Here is a 16,917-nt window from a genome sequence, read left to right as displayed (position 1 = left end):
TATTGAGGCCCACAGGGACGACTTTATTTATGGGAAACATGTAAAAGGTCAGACCAACTTTTGAATGGATTAGATCTTGCACCTATGTGCCTTGCTGGCACATATTTGGTGTGTACAGTAGCTTTATTGCATACGTGTGCTTAGCAAAGCTCTATTACTTATATCCAATGGGTTGAGGATCATATAATTCCACACCAACATATCTCCTATTGCCTCTTTGTAATGCATTCCTAATGCTAAATTTTGCATGTTTCCAAAGGCTAGGATTAGGGGTGAAAGTTATACCTCAATTTAAAGCAGCTGCTTCAACTGATCCCGTTGAAAGGAAGTTACATGCAAAGTTAGATGCCGAGAAAAAGCGAGCTGCAAAAAATGTAGAAGAATCCAACCCAGCCGAGAAAAGTGATGAGAATAGTGACGGCGATGACAATGACCCAGAGAGCAGAACCAATGCTTTTGTAAAAAAGAGATCGATGTTTCTGGCCACATCTTTTCAAGCAAAGAAGAAACATAGATGATGCAGGGATACTTTCTTGAATTAAAAAGGTCTTATGAGGTGTGTTTCTTTTTGTTTGTTAAACATTTATTGTTGTTTTTCTTCTACAGGATGCGTGTTTTGGTTACTGATGTTGTAATATTTGTGGTTCCTATTTGTCGGTTCACTTATTGTAGAACAATTTGCTCACAGTACTGCAGCACGCTACTGTAGCAGTGCTATAGCAAGCACTGTAGCACATGAAAAAAGAGGAGGAGAAACAAGGAGAATAAGAGAATAGGAGCTAGGTAGGACATATATACTTCCATTAACACTCCCCCTCAAGTTGGAGCATAGATGTTGTCGTTGCCAAGCTTGGAGAATTTATCTGTTGACTGAGTATAACCAAGAGCCTTGGTGAATGCACTAGCAAGTTGATCCTGAGATTGGATATTCAACGTAGAGATTTCACCACCGGAGACCTCATGTATGAAGTGACAATCACCTTCAGTATGTTTAGTTATCTCATGATGGACTGGAATGTTTGCAATATGGTATGCTGCTTGATTATCACAAAACAACTACATAGGCAGATTTACTGCAAACCCCATCTCCCATAACAATTTCTTAAGCCACATTAACTTATACATAGTATGAGCAATTGCTTTATATTTTGCTTTTGCGCTTGATCGGGCCATAACACTTTGCTTTTTACTCCTCCCGAGTCCTCCATGTAACTAGGTTTCTCCCTTGTAACTAGATTTCTCCCTATAAAAGTGCAGTACCCACTAGTAGACCACCTATCTACTAAAGAACTTGCCCAGTCTGCATCAGAGTATCCTATGATTTGAAGATTATTGTTCCATTTGTATAGAATTCCTTGACCTAGTGCTTTTTTACATAGTATGAGCAATTGCTTTATATTTTGCTTTTGCGCTTGATCGGGCCATAACACTTTGCTTTTTACTCCTCCCGAGTCCTCCATGTAACTAGGTTTCTCCCTTGTAACTAGATTTCTCCCTATAAAAGTGCAGTACCCACTAGTAGACCACCTATCTACTAAAGAACTTGCCCAGTCTGCATCAGAGTATCCTATGATTTGAAGATTATTGTTCCATTTGTATAGAATTCCTTGACCTAGTGCTTTTTTAAGATACTGCAAAATTTGAATAACCTCATCCATATGAGGTACCTCCGAAGAGCTCATAATTAGCTCACCACACTCACAACATGAGATATGTCTGACCAAGTAATGGTTAAATAAACGTGTTTATCCACTAGTCTTATATACCTTCCTGGGTTTTCGAATACATTTCTCATAATACATCCCACACTTCCTTTGCACAACCATGCACAACCATGTTGTAATTTAAGCATTCTCCTGGATCCATTGTTCATATGTACTAGAACTCTCATCGGGTTTCTCCGCAGTCAGGTATTTCAATTTTCCCTCTGTTGTTTAAAAATACTTGAAATTGACTTAGACATTTGGAGATGATTTGTTCCATTTAATTTAATAGAGGTTATCTAGACCCCTAAAAAAGTAAATAGATTTATGAATCCGGTTCTCGAATTACTTTTCACTTCCATTTGGGACAAGGGATTAGACTATAAATCGCAAGGTTATATGAATACTAGTTGACCTCTCGCGACCAACGAACACTTAATTTGTACACTTCACACGGTATGCACACTACAATTGAAGAGAATAACTAGCCAACACGTTCACAAATTCCAACTAATCATGAAGGCTGATGATCATGAACACGACATCTGATGAAGACAATCAGCCCACACATTCACGTATCCCACGAGAGGCGATGATCACGGACACTTCATCCCCTTTTCATTCAGGGGCCATTACGAAGGCCTGACACAACAAAAAGAAAAGAAACCTAGGGTTTCTTAAAAGATTTTCAGCACGAGAGGGATTAGAGAGCCCAAAAAATAAATGAAGGAAACCGAGGATAAGGTAGATGGGAGAAAGATGGATTAAATCAGAAACAAGAATGCTCTGGTACCATGCAGAACAATTTGCTTGTTACCATAACATGTTACTGTAGTAGGTGCTTTAGCACGTGAAAAAAGAGAAGAAAAGGAGAAAAGGAGAGGAAAGAAGAAGAAAGCCCTATTTAATATTTTTTGAGAGAAGAAAGCCCTAATTAACAATTTAACATAAACAAAAGATAATAAGAGAATAAGAGTTGGGTGGGCCTAGGTGGGCCATATCTACTGGCATTAACACTTACAAATTCTTGTTCTTGTTCTTTTCAATAGAGTCCCCTTAACAATAGAAAAATTTGTAGTTCTTGACAACAAAGAAGCAAAACTGAATTGTTTGTTTACTATGATAATGCTGATCATGTGCCATCATTACCTTATTGTCCAGACATTTTCTATTTGATCCTTTTTTTCCTCTCTCTCTCTCTCTCTCTCTCTCTCTCTCTCTCTCTTGTTTTGGTTTTAAGGTATGTAAGTGAGAAAACTGCAAGTGGAGAGTTAATCTGGGGGGACACATTTAAGTAGAACTAACTACATGAGAGTTTTAGGAGTGCAAGCCTGCATTTGGATGCACTTTGAACATCGTTAAAAAACCCAAAAACTTGGTTCAACTTGATTTACAGTTGGGTTGGGTCGACTTAAAGACTTGACCCGATAGTTAATAATTATAAAATAAAAATATCTTTGTTTGAATAATATGTAAAATCATTAACTTTGGGTAAATAATATAACATAGAGAAACAAAAACGCCCTACAGAATGGGATGCTGGTTATATTTGTTGCTTCTCTTGGCGGAGGTCAAGCATTTGATTTTGCAGCCCTTCAATATATATATTTTTTTCTAAGATAAAACACCTCTGAAGAGGCAAGTGACTTGGTTTTGGGTAACCGTGAGTCGCATCGAATCAACCAACTTATCAGGTCGAGTCAATGAGTCTCTCCGAGTCTGAACCAATTCACTTGTAAAACTGAGTTTCCTATAAACTCAGCTCGAAATCTCGCTGAGCCGAGTTGACTTGGGCGAGTTATGAGTTGAGTCAGTGAGTTTTAGAACTATAATAAAGAATTGAATTGCATATTTGCATTAAGTAGTTTCATAGAATGGTAAGTGATCCAAATATAGTGACCTTTGCATTCATTACAAGGAAGTAACTCTTAAAATTTCCTTCACATTGCTCTCAAGTTTAACTGGGGAGTAACATAAATGCAATTGGAATACTAAAGTAGTCGCGATTTTGTCATTTCCATGTTTAATTGGGGAGTAAACATAAACACAATTGGAATACTAACATAGTCACAATTTGGTTATTTCCACTTCATTGAACTAATTATAAAAATCAATTCAACACTGCATTTAGACACACCTTTACATTATATTTCTAAATCATTGCTTGTTCAGAAGTCCTAAATTACAGACACCAAAAATATGATCCTTTCAAAGTTTGATGCCTTTTTACCATTTTGGGACATAATGCCCTATGATTCATTTGCCCTTTCAATGCCCTCTTCTTCCATATATTTGACATAGCTATATTGGAATGAAGCCGGAGTAGGTGATCCTATCTTTCCATTTGCTCTCTCCTCATTGGCCAACCCATTCTGATTATCATGTTAAGAGCTGGGCAATGGAATATGGATTAGATCGGGTGTGGTTGAATTGGATACATTTACAGTGGTCCAATGAAATCTTGGAAGATCGTGCTTGCCCATGGATTAGGAGAACTATCCAACGATATTCTTCATCTACTCTCTAGATCAATGTGGTAGTCTCGATGACAAGTAAAATCAATTTTGGAGTCAAATTGAGTATAGTATGGGGCCTTTTAGTTTTTCGCCTTTAAATCACATCCATTAATGATGATGATGATGAAAGGGTGATAAAGTTCATAAAGGTTACTTCTTCTAAATACAGCTGGTTGCTGTTAACCCAACATACATCCACTGAAAGAGAAGATGTGAGTTCATTGCACCTGTATGTTTGATTTGTCAACGTTTGCCCCTTTAGAAGAGTATGCACAAGACATTTCAACATCTTGGAGAGCAACATTATATAAAACATTGGAACTACCCCTCAAAAAGAAAGAAAAAAGATAGATAAAAAAGATAAAGAGTTATGATACATAGAGCTATTGTATCTTGGCCCCTTGGTGTGAAAGGGGCTCCTTGGATTTATAGTCAATGACTTGCTCAGGGATTGGAAGACGGTTGAATCGAGCAGTCTTCTTGGTACTCTTGGCTAAGCTAAGTGGAAGGAACCACATTCAGGCTTTTCTCTATTTGAATTTAGGCAGTAGTACTATTCGTGATTTGGGTAATGGCCGGCTGGTTAGTAGTATTGATGGTTGGGTGAGGTCGGTCATTGTGGGTCCTTCAGGAATTAAAGGAAAATGAAACCGAATTGCATGCCTTTTAGAGGGTTCTGGAATCTTCTTGCTCTCCATCTCTATATCATTTAAGGTGATTCTCACAATGCAATCGGTTCGGTGAGGATTGAGTAGATGTGTTGGGTGAGATTTGCTCTACTAGTCAGATATTGGTCTCTTTCTACTATGTTCTTTCGGAGGCAAATGACATTGTAGACTCCATGGTTAAAGAGTTGGGGCTTCTTTGTATATAGAAGCCTAACTGCCTTTGGAGTGAAGTAAACTTTGTTCATTTGATGTGTGAGTGTTGTCAATCTGAGCCTTTGCCATGGCTGGTTCCATTGCCTGGGTAAAAGAGGAAGGTCGATATCCAATGGGCAGCTGATTTTGAAAGATTTGCCAATATACCGTTTAAAAGTCGACTCCACATTTTTGGGTGAAATGTTTTGATGATGTTGATTATCACAAATGTACCAACCTGGCATTTGTGGTGGACATTCAAGCAGTGTATTAGGTGGGCCCCACTGTGCAGATGACTTGGCTGAGCAATCAGGCTAGTACTTTCATCAAGCAGGGTCATGCGCGTATGTTGAAAGTGGACCTTGGCAATTCTTTTAAAACTGTTTCCATACACAAGCACTTACTGATGAGTTGATCAGCCTGATTTTTGGGCCAGGTCAACCACATGGTGGGCCCTTCCTGATACAAGGCTTGGATGTACCACATGCATGGCTGGTTGGCATGTGTGACCCCGTGTGGAGGCAGCAAAGATCATACAAAGAGAGCTTGTCATATATGATGAATACAACAGATATGTAATCTTCTTTTTCGTTAGTTTCAGATAATCACAATAGAGACAAACTGATACAAACACAACACCTTGAAGAAAGCAACACCTGAGGATTGAGAAGAGAATGAATAGAATGAACAAACTATTGGACAATGGCTTCTAACAGTTGAGTTCAACCAACTGAACTTCGAACCCTTTCCAAATTCTTCCTACTGTCTCAAGGATTAGCATCAACCACAGCATCGCCACAATCACTGCCGCACACTCACTGCCGACTCCTGCTCTGTACACATGAGCAGAATCAAGATACACCCCACATGTCTATATTTTGCAACTTGAAAAGAAATCATGCAGGCCATGCATTAGGTGGGTAACACTATGTAGATGACTGGGCCCAAAAATCAGGCAGGTCACTCATAAAGTGGCCACATATGTACAGAGACAATGGACAGCTGGTCCACATTCTACGGGTGTGCTACCCGTGCTATTGTGCAAATTCATCTACATGGTGGGTCCCACCTGATGCACAGCTTGGATGTCATATTCATGTGCAAGGTTTGATAATGCTTTCTTACCTGTATAGGAAGATGGCACTGGAAAAATCTTGAGCCTCTTGTTTTATACGAGCTGTTTCAATGAATGGAAGCACTGTGCTCATAGCCTCATACCAAAACTTTATTCCCATAGTTCCAGTATCGTCTCTTCCAGTAGTCTTTCAAGAATGAGATCTCCCATCTCGTTGCCAAAGCTTTCTACCTCAGATTGAAGATTCATCCATGTTCCGTCTTTTTCCATGTCTTTTCCAACGATCTGGTCTAGCGTATGTGGATACTGAGTGGGAAAAAGCCGATCAATGCCTTCCCATACCTCTCGGACGAGGTTTTTCCCCATAGGAATTGGCCGAATGTTGGGTTTGACAAATGATACCCAAGGTGAGCAACTGAAAAACCGCTCATAAACCTCCCCGAGAACTTCGTTTATGCAATCAAAGAGAAGCTTCTGGTCATCCGATGATTGGGCTGTAAATGAGGCCTCTACTTCGTCAAACAAGTATGGATCGAGCAGATGGCCTGAAGAATGCCATCTCGCCATGAAACCGTCACAGCTTAAGCCGGATGCTTGTAACACGGTTCGTACATACTCGAATTCGGATTCCTTTCCCACCATACGAGTTCTTAGATTGATTTCAGGATCCAAAGGAGCGGTTGAGATAGAATGATGGTGGTGTTCTTCAAAATGGATTTGCCGTGGTTGAATTGTCAGATCAACTGCAGATATTCATCAAATTATGATTCATGTCATTTCAAGATAAGTAAAAACTGAATGATGCAAGTAAGTCATTGCCTTGCATGAACATAGTTTCAAAATCGAAAAATCCATTTTCACTCGATCCCCATCCTTGTTATGTTGACTCAACAACTCAGCGGGATCAACTCAAAAACTCGACAAGTACTTTAATATATTTATATCAATAGAAACTGGAAAATGCCCCCTTCTTTTAGGAAGAAGGACAGTGTAGACCTTTTCTATTTCCATTCAAATTGGTCAAACCTAATTTCTAAGCAGACTGGACTCGGAAAGGGAATTCGACAAAGTCTAGTTGTCTTGGTTGAGCTTCGGGTCAACTCAATGAGTTTTAGAACCGTGTATGAAGGCATACCATGTCGGGCTTCAGAGCTCGCAGAAGTGACATCTTCCACGAAGAAGGGATCGAGAACAGATACCGGACTAGGCCGCTCTTGCTTTTCGCCGATGCTATCTGGATCTTCAGTTTCATGGATATGTAAAGGGCTTTCCGAGAAAGAAGCTGGTATCAATGGCAGTATTGCCTTCTCTTCAGATGAGTCCTATAAAAGATCAAAGAGGGTTGGAGACAAAATGAATGTAGTTTAGTTTTGTATTTTGGTATAAAACATCTGAGTGTCACAAGGACCAGTAGCAGTAGAAAACGAAGATAATAGATCAAATGAAGTACTTGTAGAATTCTTTAAGAAGCTATCATATCATTTACCGATATTGAGCATTCGGAAGATCCCTCTTCCCCACAATTTTCAGAGGCATCTATGTTGTGGTGTTTGTTGTCAATTTGTTGGTCATTAGCTGGTTTGGAGGGTGCATCCATGTGGTCAGTCTCTTCGATGCGCACGGCGTCAGTTATTTCTTGGATTTCCATACCGCCTGTGAAAATTTCATGGACTGCTAAATTACATGGTGTTAAGGTAAGATAGGTATGCTAGTTCTACATGCATGTGGAGCATCTCAGTGCCTCTACAAAGTGCCACATGTACCGACATGGCACATGTGTGTGAGGTCCAAGCCGACCATCAGGTGGCTCGCATTGTGCACATGCCCTGGCCCAAAATCAGGTCAGATCCTCATTAGGCGGGTGCTTGTTGGATGTGCAAGTATGGCCCACCTGATGAGTCGACCAGCCTGATTCCCAAGCAAGGGCACAATGCAGTTGGCCCCACCTGATGGATGGTTGAATCATGCACACGTGTGACATTGGCATGTCTTGGGATTTGTAGAGGGGTATGATCTGCCAGTCTCTAGATAAAAACTCAAGCCATATGAAATACAGTACCTTTTGGACTTAGATGACCTCTTATACCGCTTGGTTGCATTTCTATATCAGGAAGAATTTGCTCCAGTAGTTCCGAATTAGAATCGGGCACTTGAAGTTCACCATCTGGGTCATTGGTATTATTAGCCCACGACGAGCTCTCAACATTCTGCCTTAATGGACTTGAACGGTTGACAGTTATTTCTTTCTTGTATCTCAATCCATTTTCGCTACGACATTGAAAATCATCGCTTGGTGAAAATCTCATCTCTTCATGTTCGAATCTAGGTTCCTTGTTCCTTCCAGTACTAAATTCGGGTGACTGCATGCTACTTTCTGGCATGGAAAGTATTCTTCCCAAGGTTCGTGCGACCCGCCTCGTTGGCAGCTCCCCATCTTCAACCCCAGCACTCAGCATTTCTGCAAGATGCCTCTTAGCTTCTTCATAGATTGCGGATTCTCTTCGTGGGGAGTACACCACAGTCGTCGTGTTTATATTCTTGCAGCTATCATAGCTAGGCAAACTGCCTTCATATTCATTGCTTGATTCACATTCCTTCGGCTTGCCACCATCTCCCGAATTTACACTCCTGTGTGGGACTCTATGTAGAATACCGTCCATAGTTATCCAATGTCGTTCCTTTCTGTTTTCTCCAATTGAATGTTTCAGTTTCCTTTTGATTTCCGTAATAGAAAACTGGGAGGGGGCTCTTTCGCTCTGCCCTCGACTCCTCGAGCTGAAATGGGGTTGCGGCGAAGAGCCTGGACTGGTTATGGGGCTAGGCTTCAAAACAACTATTCTGCTTGAAGTCGGAGGGCCATCACTTCCCTTTGATGGGTTTTTACCCTCTGTCATCTTATCTCTCCGTCCAAAAAATCTATATCTTCTTTGTTTCTGATACTGTTTATTACTGACAGGTTCTTGCAATTGCATTGAATTATTGATCTCTTCTGACAATCCAACTCCTGCCTGAGCATTTTGCAGCTCATGAATGTGTTGCACCAGCAGCGAGTTTGGATCCTGCAGGAGCTTTAAAAACAAGTCTTTGTTTGACTTTAATATCTCTAATGCATCCATGAATTCTTTGGACTGGTGGAGCGGCCCGCCTGCGAGGAGTTGTTTTGCATCAATTAGCTTCTGATTTAGAAAAGCCTCTGCAGTTTCACCCAGTCTTTCTTCATGTTTAGCATTCTCATTGTGCTTTATATGACTTGAACTTTTCTTGGCATGGCAGGAACAGGTCCCAATCTCATGGTTTGGATGGTTCTGATCGAAGAACTCTTCCACTTCTGAAAATCTTTCCCTTGAATTCGGATGATGAGATTGGTCATGGTCCAAGCTTGCAGAAGCTCCTGAATCATGTAAGTTTACATCGCAGGCTACACTAGAACTCTTGTTTGTGTGGTTGTAAGTTTCCTCTAAGCAAACTCTGTTTTCTAAATCGGGCCTTTTTTGTTCAATCGTCTCGCTCGAAGTTTGCTTCTTTGATTGCTTTGCTTTGGACATTTCTTCATCTATGAGTGCTTTTACACTTGACATACTAGAATCGACCCTGGCTATTTTGTCGTCATCGCCATCCTGAAATGTTTAAAATTGATATTGTCAAATTACTGTATATTTATGTATGTATGAGATAATTTTCTCCTAGGAACCGATTCTTACGAGTACTCTTTAAGAACTCATCCCTCATGTTGTGTATATGCAATCTAGGCCATACAGACCCTTTGGCTTAAATGAAGGGTCATGCAAAAAATCAGGCTGTTTTAGTGAAAAGCAAGGGTGGGCATCCCCTCCCACTTTTTCCCCTTTGCTGTGGCGCAACTGAGTTTTGGATCAGGCTGATTTTTGGGCCCTACAGGTCTCATGAGGTGATGAATTAGGTGGACGGGTTAGATGTTGTGCAAACATCATGTGCGATGAGTGGTTCCCAGGTGATCACTACTATATATATATATAAAAAAATTATGTATGTTTAACTTACAGAAGAATCATTAACGCTTTCGTCCAAGTCCTTGTGCTTTTCGCTGCCATTGGTCAGTAAATGATGTTTGTTCCTTGAAACGCCAGTGCCTGCACAATCCAACAATCAACACTTCTAACATTTGGAATACTACAGTTTGAAAGGAGCCAAAGAGAATACCTTTAACATCAACACATTTATCAAATGAGTTTGCTGTTAGTGAGGTCCATTTTACTGAAAGTTCTCTTGGTGTTTGAGGGCATGTTTGGATGTTCACTTGAAGCAAATTGTAATAATATAATTCAAGTATGGAAGAATGATGAGTGGGGCCAGCCCCATTTTAATTCACAATCATGACCAAGGCCCTGATTGCAATTCCACTTGTTTCAAGTTGGAATTGAATGATTAATTTCGATTTGTGGTGCTAGGTCATCATCATCGGGGCAGGGTTAGCGCCACTTTGGTTATTTCCATTGTATTCTTTTAAACTACTGCAATTCAGTATGATATCCAATTGCAGCCTAAGGGGCCGTTTGGATGCTCACAAAGTTGTGTACTGCAGAAACTATCTTGAATAAGCTATGTAGGTCATGTTGTCTTGGACTAGCTGTATTGTACCCTGTTTGTCAGACACCTGGTGGAATTTGTGGTGCTTAAGATGGTTGGTGGAACATGTAGCATTTATGTCATAGGTGTCTATACATGTGGCACATGTGAAGCGCTTGAAGAGATGGTAGCACATGTAACACACGTGGATGCTTGAACATGGATGCCCACACATGTGATGCATTTGGCACATGTGATGCATCTGCACGGAACATTATGTTCAACCATGCACTATACTAGGGATAAGCTATCCGAACTTTTTAGCAAGTATAGGCTATTCTTACTTAACAGTCATTTTTTGAGTGCATGGTGTATTCATTTTCCTTAGTTCGCAACAAGCTGCCACAAAACATCAATTGTAATACATGATTTTGTGGAGATCTTGGATACTCCATGTGTGGAGCGAAACAAATGTTTGTGTCGATGTTAGAAATCATTCCATACCTTTAACATGTCTGCCGCTTCCACGTCTCTTATCTGAAATCAACCTTTGAGTAGAACGGCCATGTCGGAAGTCAAAAATACTAATCAAACCCCAAATACAACCCGGGCGGTCCTTTTCCGCCCGCACAGAGCGCTTCTGTGATGTCTTCGCCATCATAATAGATGGATGAGAATCCAACTCAGGGCCGCCTATAGGAATCAACTCTTCAATCGAGATCGCATCAAACCTGCTAGAAACATTGGAAATTTCACATGGTTACATGAATAAAGACTACTGTAAGGATCTACACCTGAAAACAAGCAGTTTCTCAAACATGGCATGAATTTAAGCACTGAACTGTCTTCACTCAAAGAAATAAAGGAAAATATAACTTGGGTCCTCTTCTTTAAATCACATCTAACATGTGAAACTTAAAATCTAAATGTTTGTATTACTACATTTACATTGTCTACTTTGTTGCTGTTGTTGCTGCTGTTTTTATTAGGGTACTTGTAATGAGAAGAAGATGTTTCAGGTTGTGTGGCCCACCTAGGTTTTGGATACAGCTGATTTTTGGCATCCCATAACCCAGAGGGGACCCGCCAAATGCATGGTGTGGATGTTCAACACATCATGGTGGGTCCCACAGAGCTGGACCTCATAGAACCTTTTCCCCCCCACACATGATATGATCAAGTGAGCTATTTAAATCAACTGAACACAGACACTGTGATCATCCATGAAATCAACAATGCCATGGTTAGAAGATTCAACGACTTGGTCGGACTCATTCGGGTAAGTTGAGCTGGATTGTATCTGATTGAATCCGAGTCGACTCAGACGAGTCATTCCGGACTCATCCAAGTTGTAAAATACCATGAACCATTCTGAGTTTGGTTCCTGCCCGTTTCGTAGATGAGATGAAATCTGCAGGGAGCTAATTGCATCCCATCTATGTTCAGTGTGGGAAATGTGGGCCCACCTGATTCATACTGCCGGTGATTCGGGACTGAAAATGTACCTAAATGCATCCGAGGATGGGACATCCAAACAGGCCCTTAATTAGATTTTAATTTTCCCAATAAGGGATCCCTTTTTATTAATTAATGGTCCCCAATAAGCCAAAAATTAGAAGAAGGATCCAATGGGCATAAGCTAATTTGAGTAAGCATTAGTGGGCTACATTTCAAACTTTCATTTATGTCTTAATTTGTGTTTATTTCTTTATGGAATAAGATTTCATTTCATAAGAGTCTGTGAGAAAGAGGAACACTTCAGTGGCCTGCTTCACCACTCAAAATGATGGTCCGCCCTGATCTCAGCCATGGATGTGGCCTTTACGTGGCAATCTGCACCGTCTATCAAGTGGGCCCCACGTTGGAGTGCAGTGCAGAAGATGGAATGAGGATGATTCCTGTCTGGTTGATGGATTTTCGCTCGGATTAACATTAGATTTGGACATGATTTTTCGGCTGCTGGGTAACACTTGGCAAGGACACACTACACTGATCGGGTGATTCTAACCATCCAATCATATACCATAAAGAATGGCTGGTCAAGATCGTCTAGAAAAAGAATATCCAAACAACAATTTGAACCGTCCATTTGGTGGAGCCATCATGGATTGCCCATGGTTCCAATGAATCAACTTGATGGGACGATCTACACAATCCTTCCATGGATTGGAAAGCAGATGGCCGGCTATTGGATGGATAGAGTCATCCGAGCAATGTGAATTTTCATGTGGCCCATTGATGTGTGGGCTAGATCTAATGGACATCCTAGATTCCAGGAGCTTTCACTCCCAATGCATTTTCCCACTATGAAAGGAAAATGGATTTCTCAGTCGTTACCAAATAATAAATTTGAAACTAGATTTAAAAATTTTAAGAAAATCTTATTAAAAAAATAATTAAGAAAAATAATATTTCCTTCATAGATTATAAATTTTTAAGAAATTTTGGCTGAAAAAAATAAATAAGAAAAATAATGTTATTTTTTCAATAGTTTTTCATGAATCCAAACAGGCCAGGCCTTAAAGGGTAAATAACTTTTGATGGACGTCTCAGAAAGCTCACGTAGCAAATTAGATCATTTAAGGAAGTGGGCTCCATCCAAAATTGCAATAACTGAAGGTGGATCCTATTCCTACCCATCCCTTATGTGACCCTCAAGTGGGCCAAGGTTCAAAATCAATGTACGAAAGTCCCCTGATCGAACAGTTGGGGCCGTCCGATCAAAATGATTATTAGAACATAGCCCGTTCATGGCGGGATCCGGTCGATGAATGGTGTTGATTGTTGCACATGTGACACGTGTATGGTTTTAGATTGAATGAACTGACACTACTCGGCTCGATGCATTCCACCCCGGTATGGACCCACCGTACTCGCATGTCCCACGCATGATGAAATCCGAACCGTTCATTTGCCACGCACAAACTTGAATGCCCCTTAACACAGAGAATTTTTTATTTAAAAAAAATGGACGGTTGAAAAGTCCAAAAGAAAAACAATGAACGGTTCACAAGAATCGACCAACGTTCGACATTCAACGTAAAACAGACCAGTATTTTGTCGGTGCCTGCAAGCAGGAATCGAAACCGTACCTATGTAAGTAGGAGATGAACAGTACAGACAGGAGAACCAGAAAAATGGTGGACCCCATCTCTCCAAAGTACAAGTGTAAGGGCAATCAATAATTTAGGACCGTTCATTCAGTTACCCATATAGTAGACAGAAAATGACTAAAAACGAACACGGATCAGACGATCCTATCTATCTGATCCGTGGCCGCACAAGCCAATGGTGGAGAAATAATCAGTAGGGAAATCGAAGAAAATAAATGGATAGGATTGTCTACTATGTGATTGTTTTTTTTTCTTAATGAGATGGATGGACCAGATCGATGTATCATCTTTCCTAGCGTGCACAATACAGAATTTCCATTCCTTCCGGCTCTACCGTTTCATTTTCGGGTACGGGTAGCCTCTTCTTCCGACTCAACTGAGTCAGAAGCCGAGTCACCATCTTTCGCTCTTCCGATTTAACTGAGTCAGGAACCGATTCCTCGAGTTTCTATAGACCCAACCCAAGAAAAACACTCAGAGAGAGAGAGAGAGAGAGAGAGAGAGAGAGGAATGCATACCTGAATCTGTATTCCCAATTTCTCAAAATCAAGGAAGAAAATATGGAGAGTGCCGACGATCCGAAAAATGTCAAACAAATGCAGCAGAAGAGCCTGAGATTCCAATCTTAAGGAGGATACTTTCTAACCCAACACAGCTATTTTTCTTCCTCTCATAGAAAAATAATCAAAATCCACTCCGACCCAATTCAATTCAAACCTTTCCGACACCTCTCTCTCAAGAATCAAAGTCGCAAGCGGATTCTTCTTATTATTGTGGCAATCATGTCGCAGCCTTCCTCCAAAACTCAGGACTCTGTAATTCTCATACACTCGCTTTCTCTTCTACCACCAAACAGTCACTTTCTTTCTCTTTTCTATGAAGAAAACAGAGAATTGGCTGCCATTAAAGAAGAAGAATCAAGACAGAGAGAAGCCAGAATGCTAAGACGAAAAACCCAAAATCTTACTCTCTCTCTCTCTCTTTCTCTCTCTCCAACACTAACTCAAGAATCAGAATCGCAATCGGATTCTTCTTCTTCTTCTTCCTCTTGTTTTCCGGCAATCCTTCCAAAACTCAAAGACATGAATCATTTACGAAAGAGTCTGAAATTCTTCTGCCATGAAAAAAATGAAGAAAACGGAGAATTGAAATCTCTATCTTTTACTGGGATTCTTTTTTAGGTGGCCGCCATTAGAGAAGAAAAGAAGAAAAGAAGGGAAGAAAGAGAAAATGGAGGGAAGAAAAAAGGAAAAAGCAGAGAAATTCGATGGGCTTTTGGAGAGTGGAATCGGTGACAGTTGAAGGCCCACCTCCATTCCACACACAAAGCTGATGCTCTTCTCCTACTTTCGGTAGAGAGGAGAAGAAGAAAAAGCTAACAAAAGAAGGGTCTGTGAGTTTCCTTCCATCCAACGTCTCTCCTTTGATTCGTTGCCCCTCGTTCGTACCTTTGTCCTGTCCGGACTTTCCAAGTCCCAGTACCAGGAAACTACGTGGGCCCCACTGAGTTGGCTGTGTGAAATCCAGTCCGTCCATCTGTTTCTCCACCTCAAGTTAGGGGTTGAGGCTAAAAATGAGGTAGATCGGAAACTCAAGTACTCACGCCAAGAGAAATAGTGGGGAAACCTTCGTGGGGCCCACTGAAGTTTTAGGTCATGCTAGTTTTTGTTTTTTCCATACATCCAAGTGGGAATGATCTTATGAACGGTTTGGATGGCTTATAAACATCATGGTGGGACTTGGGAAGGTTACGACGGTCCAACCACATTGTCTCCTGTTGTGTGGCCCACTTTAGTTTTTGATCTGGATATTTATCGAGATCATACTCCAGCTTGATATCCAGGAATTGATGGATGGAGTGGATTTCTCACCGACATCTATGTGGGCCCCACAGAGCTTCCGAGGACAGGGGATCCCGTTAGGCGCATGGAAAAGTCTCGTACGCGTTGTCCTCTTTTTCTCTTTTCTTCGTTGGATTGTACGCGTGAGATGTTTGCTACGGTACATCTCAATGTATTGAAGTGGTTGGATCCGATGTCATGTTGAAATGATCCAATCCGTTTATACGATGTACCGAGCCGTTGCCGGGGATGATCGGAAAGAAACTGAGATATTTCAACCCTTTCATTAAATCGATCCTTTCTAAAGTTGAAGATTTTGAGCAGTCAGCCATCCACGGCGAGGCCCACCTTTTAAACGGTTTGGATCATTTAAACATGACCCAGATCCAAAGGCTGCAGTACCTACGTACAAAGCAGCAAAGATTCAGGATGTATTGCTGCAAACCTCCACGCGTGAAGCGGCCGGCACGTGCGCGAAATCCGGGCCTGTCATTAGGTGGGAAGGCTGTGATCATTCGTTGTCCGTTAAATCAATCTAAGCCACACATCAGCTGTGCCCCACTTGTATTCGGAAATCACCAACGTCATTTACAACGAATGATACACGGCATGGATCTCACACACGTGCCGAAATTCACTTCATCCATCTCTCCTCCCACGTGCTACTGCGTTGGTATTGGGGACACTTGTCAATCTCTCCTCCCATCGAAACATTCCAGATGCTTTGTGGGACCTACCGTACAGTTGATATATCATCCAACCATTGAATCGGGTCCTCCTCATCAGGACGAAGGGACGCTCCAAAAATCAGCCTATGTAGGCTTGCACTGCGTGAGATTTGAGGACCTAGACGCGATTTTGATTTTCCCCTTGGTGTGGCCCACCTGAGTTTTTTTAATAGAATTTCTTTGGTCTCTACGGTGAAATTAAGGAAATTCACCTGATGAAGGGAGTGGATTTTACACATACAACCCGAAGGACCCCACAGAGATGTGTTTCTGTAGGTACAGCAGCTAAACGATTCCGTACCTTTTCCTGAGGTTAGCTAGATCTCCGCAGGACGCGGATTTCCTGCGAAAGAAGTTCCTGCGCTGGGAATCCAGGTGGGGCCCATTGTGATGTTTGTGAGAAATCCTCCCCGTCCATCCTTTTTTTGAGTGTTTTTTAGCATGCGAGCCCAAAAATGACCCGTATCCAATACTCAAGTGGGCCAAAAACTGGGTAATTGAACGTTCACAGTTCAAATATTCGTGGGCCATTAAAA

At 41.2% G+C, this 16,917-nt stretch overlaps 2 protein-coding genes across 8 annotated transcripts in view; one reads left to right on the top strand and one right to left on the bottom strand.

The window, feature by feature from the left end:
- Positions 1-9,871, top strand: part of LOC131231296 (uncharacterized) — a 34,665-nt gene extending 24,794 nt beyond the window's left edge. For 4 of the 5 annotated variants that reach the window (XR_009164278.1, XR_009164280.1, XR_009164279.1 and 1 more), the window contains 2 exons: positions 260-556; positions 9,428-9,871. Coding sequence is in view for 2 of the 5 variants with exons in the window: in XM_058227441.1 (XP_058083424.1) it covers positions 260-518 (259 nt within the window). In the remaining 3 variants the exon portion in view is untranslated. The remainder of the gene's footprint in view (positions 1-259; positions 557-9,427) is intronic. The other variant, XM_058227442.1, reaches the window with a different exon arrangement.
- Positions 5,634-15,216, bottom strand: LOC131231295 (uncharacterized). Of its 3 annotated transcripts, none has more exons than XM_058227439.1 (8): positions 14,331-15,216; positions 11,204-11,433; positions 10,175-10,263; positions 8,214-9,771; positions 7,641-7,807; positions 7,290-7,476; positions 6,205-6,897; positions 5,634-5,912 (listed from the first exon to the last, which is right to left on the bottom strand). In XM_058227439.1, exons 2-7 carry the CDS (start codon positions 11,358-11,360, stop codon positions 6,305-6,307), a joined length of 2,751 nt encoding a protein of 916 aa, XP_058083422.1. In that variant the 5' UTR covers positions 11,361-11,433; positions 14,331-15,216; the 3' UTR covers positions 5,634-5,912; positions 6,205-6,304. The 3 variants fall into 3 exon arrangements, with proteins under 3 accessions (XP_058083422.1, XP_058083423.1, XP_058083421.1); XM_058227440.1 differs by having other exon boundaries at positions 5,634-5,907; positions 11,204-11,430; XM_058227438.1 differs by having other exon boundaries at positions 11,204-11,430; positions 14,331-15,215.
- Between the last annotated feature and the right edge of the window lie 1,701 nt (positions 15,217-16,917).

The sequence above is a fragment of the Magnolia sinica genome, chromosome 17, assembly GCF_029962835.1.
Source record: "Magnolia sinica isolate HGM2019 chromosome 17, MsV1, whole genome shotgun sequence".
In the NCBI taxonomy this organism is placed as follows: Eukaryota; Viridiplantae; Streptophyta; class Magnoliopsida; order Magnoliales; family Magnoliaceae; genus Magnolia; species Magnolia sinica.
Note: the sequence above shows the minus strand (reverse complement) of the source record. Positions and strands in the feature narration are given on the sequence as shown.